The following is an 11,828-nucleotide window of genomic DNA, read 5'->3' as shown; positions in this document are numbered from 1 at the left end:
TACTTAGCTGAACAATCATCAATTTACTTTAATACACTTTCATAGAGTTAGGATATAACTTATTCTGTTGGCATTGTGAATCTGTAAGATTGTGAGCAATTTGACAACATAGTAAGACATAACAACAAGAGTCCGCAATGAGAGGAAACAATCACACTCAAAAATGCAACACTGCATCATCAATGTGTGCCTGTGATGCAACTAGTTCATCATCCTTTATATGATCATGACTAATTTATTATTTGTATTTATGACGGACATCTAGATATGCACAATGGAAACAGAAGGGCGGCAGAAGCCGCCATGCAGGAGAAAACCCCCGAAGCCCAGAGACCTTATAAGCGACAACTTAAATGTCACGTACATGAAGTGGTCTCGAACACTGAGATTCCTGACCTCGAGCTCTCTGACTGCGCCCACTGCACTACTTTGTACCGGGAATCACTCCACACTCTCTTCTGCTTTTGAGTAGGAAGCTGATCAGGCTTATTATCTATGATCTTAGCCCATGCGTATAATTAGAGCTGACAATGGTTTTGTACGAAATTGCCAGCCTCTAATTCCAGTGACCACCGGTCAAACGCACCTGCCTCCGCATCACGCTCTCTACTACTTGAATTCACACGAGGCGGAGGAAACAAATGTCAGTTGTCTTCATGTCGTCCTACCCACGCCTAAGGCGAAAGTCTAAGCGAATAAATAACCAACATCACAAAGCTTCGCGACTGTTCCCCTTCTTAGGACCCGGCTCCTAACTGCCTCATTGTCTCATTTAGATTGACTGGTTTAGATTTGCTTTTTAGACACAATTTGGCAAATCAATGTTGACTGGAGACCCCCGCCAACCGTCTAAATAATTCCTACCAGCATCACAATTCATGCTTTACCAGTTTTATTTTAAATTATAGCTCTAACTTTATCATACATCTTATCAATATGTGTGATTTAGGTTATTATTGGACATCAAAAGAGTTCAGTATAATTTAGCAAGCGCTAATTTCTGACATTCTTGGTATAAAAAATTCAAGATAAGTAATATTATTGATTTTTTATCGATTATGCTATCAGTATTTGCTATGTCTATCCTTTTACTGAATTTATTTTTTAAAATGATATGTACTTTCTATAAGTGACCGACGTTTCGGAGTGCGAAACGCGGACGCGTCCGATGATGAGTCGTCCCCACCACCACCCCCACCTCCTCCCTCCACCACTCCACCCTCACCGCTCACCCCTACACGACAAACCCCAAGGCCAGGAACGCTCCACTGTACAACACCCCAAGTCCGCCATCACACGCGACCCCGAGGGGCTCTGTGCCTAAAAGGACTCCCCCTCCAACCTTGGACCCCAACAGCAAGAATCAAAACTATAGCTATAGCCAGGAGAGCCCACCAGTACGCCCCCAAGAAGCGCTGTAACGAATCGAAACCTCCGGGCGTTTCTAAACGTATGGGTATATATGGATGCGCATGCGCACGAAGCGAAACTTCACTACCGCCTGTAGTTTACTTGAAATAAAAGTAAAGGATGAAAGCATTACAAAACATTACGAAATAAAATGGTCATTGCAAAAGCAAAATTATACAACTCACTATATGCTTTTGAGGCTGGTTTTGATAAAATAAACCCAAGAAATTATATTACTAATCCATCTGATGTTTATTTATCAAAAACCAATCAAAGCATATTAGGAGTTGTAATTTTTGCTTTTGCAATGCATTTTATTTGTATGTCGCGTAATGTTCATCCTTTACTTTTATTTCAAGCTAAAACTACCAGGTGGTAGTGAAGTTTCGCTTCGTGCGCATGCGCAGACTATACCATACGTTTAGATACGCCCGGAGTTTCGATTCGTTACAGCGCCACCCAACCGCAGCTCCCCGGGGTTCTGTGCCTAAAGGACTTACACATCGATAACGTACGACAGACACACCGAACCAGCAAACGCAGCAAGGAACGAGCCATCGCCCGAGACGACGACGCCACAATGATCGACGATGACGACACTATGTGGCAATAACATGTTTTACCTGTTTCAAAAGTGCCCCTCTTTCAACGCTACAACAGCGGAGGAGATTTCAGAAAGACTTTCGCACCTGTGTGTTTCCTGGGTTTTACCCCCTGTGATAACTGTCGCCACCGCACCTATGTGGACAATAACTCTACTTGTCTAAAGACGTCAACAACGGCCCTGCTTTTCAAATGACTGGCGCGACAACCCCCAACCACGCAGTGAGTACCTCCCCACACAACACAACACAAAAACGCCAGCACTAGAACACCATGCACTTCGCCACACTGTATCCACCATCATCACACTCCACCTCGTAACACAAACGGCGACATTGCGCATATCAACCCTCAACTGCAGAGGACTCCGACACGACCACAAAATCAACGCACTTCACCAACACATACGGAACCACAACATAGACATCCTCTTACTCAGGAAACACACATAGATTCCCTGCAGATAGGAACGAGATCGCCCAGAACTCGACGCAAATAATATGGTCGCTCACCACCCCAAGAGGTAAGGGGGCAGCCCTGTACATAAACAACAAACTAAATGCGGAAATACACACTTTCAGACCGATTTCCTCGGTAGTATATAACAGCCACAGTAACGATCAACGCATGCACGATGCAAATCACCAACATTTACGCCCCAACGACCTGCGCGAGCGTAAAAATTTCTTCAAGATTTATACCCACTTTTAGCAACATCTCACCCGCAAATCCTCGCTGGAGATTTTCAACTGCATCGCTAACTCCGCATTAGACAAAATAGGGGGCAACCCAGAGACAGGCAAGGGTCGGCCACGCCGAACTATCGGCAGCGGTAAGGGACCATAGACTTGTAGACGCATACAGACTCCTGCAACCCCAACACGACGAGCGTTACATGGCATAGCTCCCAGGTAGGCTGTAGACTTGGACAAAATCTTCATCTCTCACAGCCTAGCCCAACACGCACTCACGGCCGAACACATAGTGTGCCCTTTCTCTGACCACGACTATGTACAAATAGAACTCTCACACACGACACAACAACCAACGTAGGCAAGAGCTTCTGGAAATTCAATACATCACTCTTGCAAGACACAGACTATACCAGTAAAAATCAACACCCTCCTACACTTCGCCTCACTAACCAAGCTACAAGGCCCCTCCCTCCTAGACTGGTGGACCGACTAAAAGAAAGAATCAAAGACATAACAATCCAACACAGCAAACGCAAAAGCAAAAAGCCAGAAAACAAGGAAATTGAGCCCTCAGTGCACAATACCGAATACTAGAACAACACAAAAACTTAGCTGGAATGAACACCATCAAAAACAGACTGCAACAACTACAAGGGGAGAAAACAACAGGCGCCCAAATCCGGGCTAGAACACCGCTAGGATCCGCACCGGAACACCAAGTAACTTTTCTGCCAAAAAGAACTCCAACGAGGTAAACGCAAAAACTATAGCCAACATCATAGGTCAAGATGGGCAGCTTCGAACAAACCCGAGCGATATACTCAACTCTTTCAGGCCTTCTACTCACAACTATACACAGCAGAGACCACAGACCGAAACCCAAAAACACCTTCTACAAGACCTCCCACAACTAGACGGCGAGGCGACAGAGAACTTAGGCACACAATAACTTTATCAGAAAATAGAAAATGCCCTCAAGGGCATGAAACCAAATAAAAACGCCAGGCTCTGACGGCCTACCAAAAGAATTCTACTCAGCCTTCCTCAAACACCTTGGACCCATACTAATCAAAGTATACACCGCAACATACGAGGCTGGTCACCTGACAAAAAACGCAAAAAGAATCTTACATCACTCTAAATCTGTAAAGACCCCAACAACCCCAACACGATGACAAACTACAGACCATATCACTCCTCAACACAGACTACAAAATACTCACCAAAACACTCTGCAATCGCATCAAACCACACCTACACCAAGTCATCCACAGCAACCAACATGCGGAATCCCGGTAGGTCTATAACAAACAACTGCCACCTAATAAGAGACATAATAGAATACTGCAACAATAGAGGCTACTCAAATCTCATCTTATCAGTAGACCAGGAGAAAGCTTTCGACAGAGTCTCACACCAATACCTCCTGCAAACCCTCCAAGCCTTTGGCTTCAACACACACTTCTTACATTGGATATCCACGATATACACAGACATACACAGCAGTGTCATCGTAAACCAACACGTCTCCGACTCTTTCAGAATAACCAGGTCTGTCAGACAAGGCTGCAGCCTTTCTCCCTTGCTGTACATTCTATGCCTTGAACCTGTCCTCATCAAAATAAGGCAAGACAAACACATTAAAGGGATCTCCATACCGGGCAAACCGGGGAGTGCAAAGTGTCTGCATACGCAGACGACAGCAACTTCTTTCTCAATAACCACCAGTCATCAGGAGGGTGATAACACACTTCCACCAGTACAGTAAGGCTTCAGGCGCCAAACTAAAACATAACAAAAAACAAATGGCATGCTCATAGGAAAATGGAGGAGAGACATCGACAAGCCCCAGACATTACATGGACGGACAAACTGACAATATACGGGGTGCCTTTCGGTGACGTCACACAAGACGACATTTGGCACCCAGTCCTGACAAAGATAAACTGCAACACTGAATCTCTCCAGACTTCCGCCGCATCTCACTATATGAAAAAGCCAACATCATAAACACCACAGTCTTGTCAAAACTGTGGTACCTATCCTCAGTATTACCAATACCACCACACTACTCACACAAATAGAAAGGCCATCTTCCGTTTTCTATGGAACGATGGTCACGAACCAATTAAACGGAAGACCTCTACCTGCACCCCAAAGAAGGGAGGATAGGCCTGCTGAACATACCCTCCAAGACGGAAAGCCACATCCTGGCCCAGGTGACAGGACTGTTCGGCAATGACGAACAGGACTGGACACACTACGGCACCTAATGGTTTGGGGCTAGACCTGAGGAGGAGGTTCAGCAACTACCCCTTCCAACAAGCATCCACACAGCACCAAAGACATACCCCCTTTCTACCAGGCTTGCCGCACAGCTCTCAACAACCTTCTCGCGGCAGACCCCTACTTCAGTTTGAACTCAGACACGAAAACGAAAACTCTATATCAAGCACTTCTAACCAAACGCACTATACCCCCAAGAGTACTCCAAGCCTTCCCACGAATAAACTTCGCAAACACATTCAAACACCTCAGCAACAAACACGTAGACCCATGCACCTTAGACACGTCTTTCAAAATTGCACACGACATCCTCCCAGTCGCAGACACCCTACACCGCAGAGGCATAACAAAACAAAAGATGTGCGCCTTCTGCCACAACAAAAGCGAAACAACAGAACACATCCTCTCTTCCACTGCACGCACCTACAGCAAGCACACAAGCAACTAGCCACACTGTTGAACAAACTCGCAAACACAGCACCCACACTAGCCTGCATACGCTTCAACACCCTCCCACCCGCCTTATCGACAGCATCCCAAACAGCAGCAACCATCGTTCTCACAGAGTACAAACAAGCAATATGGACACTAAGAAACAAAGCACGCCTCCACAGACTCATTGTACCACCACCCCAGATAGCAGACGCCTTCACCTCGAGGGTCAACGCCAGATTGAAGAAGGACAAAGACACTTTGCCAGAAGAGCACTACCTCGACCTGTGGGGTAAGCTAATGTGAAAGCAACAGAGCGAGAGGGGGAAATCCTCCTCGCCGCACCCCCGACGCAACTTGAAAGAAGATTATGTGAAAGCATCAAATGAACAATGACTTTTCGTAACCCAGATTTCAAATATGTGAAAAGAACTCTTGTTTTTGACACTTGTATATTCTTGTTAATACTTTGTTTACCCTTGTTTTTTTAATGTTTGAATAAACAAACATGGAAAAAAAAATTCCCGAGTTTCATCTGCTGGCATCGTCGTAAAGATCATTACCATGGAGTAATGGTCATATTAAACTCCTAATGTCAATGAGTAGGTTAGAAAGTGCGTTGCGTATGGGTTTGCTTGCCATCCCCTCTAAATAATTCACGACGGACAGCAGAATTTTCGCAGAGTATATACGTTGTCTCGCGGTATGATGTCTACTTGGGTTAAACCACTTTGCACAAATATAAAAGTTCCACGACTCACCAATCACAATCAACGTTGACTGCGAATGATTCAGAGCGAGATTAAAAGAGCTTCTAACATCTGACATCTTTTTCCCGACTAATTTAGAGGGGACTAAGAATTCATCCCATGTCGCTGATTCCCAAGGACCATTGAAAATACAGGAATTAATTTATGGGATTCATATGGCAGGTATCCATCGATTATATTTATTGTTGTGTGAAACTGTGATCACTTATTCATTAGAGTTTGATATAAATCCTTCCTGTCTGCTTGCATCTACTTTCTCATCGATTTGTAATATTTTAATAACATAATGTGAACAGAGTAATATTTTCTCAACAAGGAATAACACTTGAATTACTTTGCACTTCCAATTTATGTCGTACGACATACAAAAAAAAAAATGATCGTCCGGATAATCGTTGTTAATCACATGTGCGTCCAAAAGTTTCTAGATTTCAGCCTGTACACGACTTTTTCTTGTTTCAGCTGTGGTCGCTGTGCATATTGGACAGGCATCACCCATGCATGTGTGTTTATCCTCTTGTTTGTATACGCTCATGTCTGCTAGTGCGCTCGCGCAAGTGTATAACAGCAAGTTTGTCGGTATGCGCGCTCGTAAGATGAATGTCAGTGTCAACTTTTACTACAAAACTCTGTAACTATCTCTGTAGCTGTTGCCAGTCAGAGAAGGCTGTGGCAGAGGCAGTGGGAAAAGAATGCTAGCGGTAGCGATGGTTGCTATAGTAATGCTAGAACACAAATGGTCTCCTCTGTACACCCCTACCAAACAGACACAACAGCCACCCTCGACTTTTGGAAAGATGGTTTTGGGTGAATATTTTTTACTGGAGCATTTCACTGAGAAACTCTTGCTGCAGTGTGACATCATTTCTTCTGGAACATTTCACTTAAAAAAAAATCTCTGCCGTTTTTGTGGTCCGATCTTAAGGCTTTCCAAGATCTCGATCACAGCATGCATGCCTTTTCAAGACGATAGATAGATGAGCAGCGAAAATAAAAGTACACATACAAGTACACATGATGGGATATGTGGGGAGAAGGGCTTAAATATAGGCCGATCAGGTGGTTTGAGTTCTAATTTAGCGCAGTGCCGTTCAGTGACCATTAAAGAGATTTTCTGGGACCCCAGGGGATTTATCAGATGAAAGGTCAGGCCTCGAAGGCTTTGTGTTTATCAAAGTATCGATATGGCATTCACTCAGCGCGACTTGCGTACAAAGTTGTATCTTGCCATAGCACAATGTTTGGAAGAAACAAGCGTCAAGTCAAAGTTAGAGAACAAGCCAATGTCTGACTTCATGGCGTCTCCTCTGTGATTGACTCTTGTTTTACTAAAGAGCCGAGAGACTCAGGTTTGGAACCGGGAGCCGAGTGTGACAACTGCAATGACTCGCGTTGTGATTGTTGTGTGGCCACTGTTCAAAGCGGAAAGAAACTGCGATGGTTGTTGAGAGGCAAGCATGTTCGCTGAACAGAACAAAGTTGAGAAAAAGTAAACTGATTCCGTGCTTCATTTATACCTTGACATCTCTAAAGCATAGGAAGCACCAAACAAAGAACACAAAACACAGCAGCAAGAACAGGATCTGGATTAAGGGACTAAATCCTGCTGCCCTTTTTCTCCCTTTTCTTGCCACTTTATTTTAACTGCAATAGTTCAGTTTTGTCACAAACACAGTGCTGTAGATTCTCGCTTTTTTTTTAAACCTGTCAGCAGTTCTAACCTTCATTTTTGTTGGACGTGGACTAGGTAAAGCCGTTGAAAGGTAAAGAAATGCACTACGCCTGTGACAGGTGATGGGCTTGACCATTCTGGCTGCTGGCACAAGCATCCCATAACCTCATCACCAGCGTCATCGTTGCCAAGAAAGGCTTTGGTGATATGACAGTGTCCAGCTCTGTTGGGAGCAACCTCTTCGACATCACCGTTGGGTACACTGTGGAGAATCTTTTTGCCTCTAACTGTTTCTTCTCTATCTCTGTCTTTCTGGTTGTGGGTTTCTTAATAAGAATCCTTTGTAGGTCTATTCAGTTCTGCTCACATTGTCACCATTTGTTAATGTATACTAGACCACACAGCGACTATAAGGGCTTGTGATTGATACCCCGAGGATCGGATGTCCTGCGTTCAGGCAGGCTGTTCTTTCTCTGCATGTACCATTTATTTTTACAGGGCCACTACTCATAGTGGGATGTGATCTGACGCAAAATGTGTACGGCCAAAAAAAATATGTTTTTTTTTTTCTGTTTAAATAAGAATAAGAAACATGTCTTATACGGTGGATTATTTATGTGTATAACTTAAGATGCTGGGTCGGATTATACCACCAGTTCCACCCTCAGAACTCCTTGATGCAATCGCAGCCGTGTTTACTTGCTTGGCAGGCTTCCAGTTCCATGGCTGCTGTTTGTGGCAGTGTTCCGAGGCGACCATACCATGTGAACAGCAAAGGCCTGCTCTGCTCCATCATCCTCCTTTTCCTCATGCTGGTAGCCGTCATCATCGTCATCGCTGTGTGCCGCTGGCGCATGAGCAAGGTCATGGGCGTTCTCATGCTCGTCCTCTACGTCATCTTCGTCGTCATCAGCGTCTTGCTGGAGTTTGAGACCATCAGGTGCCCGGCCTGAGCCCGTCTGTGTGTCCAGATACCACCGACCCACCTCTTTTGAACATTACTACCAACACATCCAGCTCTAGTCATTGACAGAAAAGACATGACTGAGATCTTATACAGTAGAATGTCCTCACACACTTTACAATACGTCTATCTTTAGTTAAGCGTGATACAGACCTCGGACATGAGGCTACTAACGCGACAAATTTGAGATATGGGAGCATCATGGAAGACCTTAATCAAAACTTGCAGACGTTTCTAGAAAATGTACCTGTAGCTTTTAGAGGCCTTCATGGTAAGTATATTTATATGAAAGGTGCCATGGTTGGAAAAAGATATCAGACTGGCGTTTAGATGGAGAAAAAGATATGGTGAAATCAGTTATCGCGAAGAGTCACTTTGACGGCTATTGTGTGTCTGACGTTTTGCTGGAGGAAGACAGACTCCAGATTAAGCTGAAACAATATTTCTTCATTTCTGAAAGTGCTTGGCGGTACTGCCACAGAACAGGTACAAACTCTTCCTGTGGTTCTCTAAACAAACGTAATTTATTGCTTGGAAAATGCTGTTAGGGAGAGATAAACACCCTGTCTGCATTGTTTTCCCTGTTTTCCATTTCCCCAGGAAATGACATGATGAGAGAGATCATAGGTCATTTCTTGATGTGTTGACAGACATACCACTGTCAGTAAAAGCAAGAAAAAATATCCTGTCACATTACACACCTTCTGACAACAACAAAGAAATCTTACAACACTTAGTACCTTGGAGAAAGAGAAAATATACTATTTTTATGTACTGAAGCGAAAAGAGTGTGTATGTCTTGTCCCTGTAAATTACTGCGCAAGTCAGTGCAAGCGCCCAAGATTTTATGTACAATGCTGTTCTCAGATCATTTAAGCTTAACATCTGCTATATATTTTTTATTTTGCTAAAATGTTTTCGCCAAGAAATTGCATATTCAGTATGCTCATTAATTAGGCTGTATTCCAAGTCAGGATTTCATAATAGCGACTTTTGAATCCTTTTGACTGAGACTGTAGTACCTTAAGAGGTTTTCGGTGTAAAAGTCTATGTTGTCGTTAATTGTAATTTCTTTTGATTGTGTGTTGTGGTTTGCAGCTGGACTGTATGTAATATTCTGAAGTGTGAATTGTTCGGATGTATTGGCTGGCTTCCTCTTCACCATGCCTCGATCACTCGATCGCTTCGATAGCGCATTGAGCTACAGTGAATAAACAAACATACACACACTCATACTCACACTTTTTTTTTAAGGAAAACGTGTTGATTGACATTTTAATCTTTTACTTATACTTTAAAAAAACAAACAAACAAACAAACAATTTTGTGTTCATAAAAAGGGACGGGGCAATGGGTTGGTGGAAAGGGAGACAATCGAAGGCTTGAAACAGTTTTCACAAGGGCAATGTCGATGCGTACATGTGAGCTGGTCTATCTAATACAAACCACGCGAGTTGACGCCACATTAAATCATCAGACTTGAAGATGATCGTCGAAATGCTGTTAATGCACGCTGACAGGAGAAGAGATGAGCACAAAAACTTACGTAGAAGGGGTTTTGGATGGGCGGAGTTTTTAATAAAAGGGAGATAATTATTCAACTTGTGGCAGTGGACACTATTCGATTAATATGTCAGGAACGCTGCTTTTTTTTAAAAATCACTCTTTCTCACTCTACACACGCACGCGTCCCCTTGCGTGTTCTTTCAACCATATAACACAAAGATTTGTCGAGGGCAACAAAAACTTCAACGCAATCGATATTAACGAAATCTATACAAAGTCCGTTTCAATCTGCAAGGTTCGTGTGCTCATTAACGTTCAACACACACATACACACAGTCCGTGTACCGTCTTATGGTGTTCTCGACACTCCACTGCACGAATTTAGGGGTTCAACAAATGAACCAAAGCTGGCACCAAAAATATTCTCCCGGCACCACACATATACTCCCGGCACCACAAATATACTCCGGGGGATCAACACATGATCCCAGGCCGGCACCACAAATATACTTCGGGGGATCAACACATGATCCAAGGCTGGCACCTCAAATATACTCCCGGCACCACAAATATACTCCGGGGGATCAACACATGATCCGAGGCTGGCACCACAGATAAACTTGCAGGGATCGACACACACACACAATATCCCAAGCGAACACCACACACACTTTACGTCCGCCTTTCTTCCCTGCTCACAGCCGTCTGCTCTCTTCCAAATAATTTTCACTCTCCTTCAGACTAAAATTACGTCATAAAATGACGTCGGGTTCTGACGTGAAACCGCGACGCAACCAACACACTCTTATATGTAAGACAAGGGCAATAATCTTTAAGAAAACAAAAGACAGGGGCAACAACCTCCTGTCCCTAATAAACTGGTCCTTGACATAATATCACTAAAACAAAAGCACGAAATATCCGAGATGTAGCTTTATAATAAAAGAAATATTGTAACATTAAATAATGTTTGGTAAATAAATATGCAATTGCATAGATACATTTTTATAGAAAATATAAGCATTAAGCTAGTACACGCAAATATGCACCCTAACTTTACAGAAACATGGGTTTGGGTAAGCTGAGTCGGGAGCACGAGAGGACAGCAAACGTATTGTTTCTTTATCGTCATCATCTAAATCGCCAGTGGCATCGTCGTAAAGATCATTACCAATGAGTAATGGTCATATTAAACTCCTAATGTCAATGAGTAGGATAGAAAGTGCGTTGCATATGGGTTTGCGTGCCATCCCTTCTAAATAATTCACGACAAACAGCAGAATTTTCGCAGAGCATATACGAGTGTTACACGGTATGATGTCTACTTGGGTTAAACCACTCAGCACAAATATAAAAGTTCAACGAGGACTCACCAATCACAATCAGCGTTGACTGCGAATGATTCAAAGCGAGATCAAAAGAGCTTCTAACAGCTAACATCTTTTTCCCGACTGATTTAGAGGGGACTAAGAATTCATCCCATGTCGCTG

General features: G+C 43.5%; 1 protein-coding gene across 1 annotated transcript; it reads left to right on the top strand.

The window, feature by feature from the left end:
- Nucleotides 1-7,990: 7,990 nt before the first annotated feature.
- On the top strand, nucleotides 7,991-9,000 carry LOC112554182 (sodium/potassium/calcium exchanger 2-like). Its single transcript, XM_025221818.1, is given in 4 exon segments — nucleotides 7,991-8,029; nucleotides 8,031-8,125; nucleotides 8,579-8,615; nucleotides 8,618-9,000. Coding segments are annotated over 4 exon segments (375 nt in total). The 3' UTR covers nucleotides 8,822-9,000.
- The last annotated feature ends 2,828 nt before the right edge of the window (nucleotides 9,001-11,828 follow it).

The sequence above is a fragment of the Pomacea canaliculata genome, linkage group LG13 (assembly GCF_003073045.1).
Source record: "Pomacea canaliculata isolate SZHN2017 linkage group LG13, ASM307304v1, whole genome shotgun sequence".
NCBI classification, from domain to species: Eukaryota; Metazoa; Mollusca; class Gastropoda; order Architaenioglossa; family Ampullariidae; genus Pomacea; species Pomacea canaliculata.
Note: the sequence above shows the minus strand (reverse complement) of the source record. Positions and strands in the feature narration are given on the sequence as shown.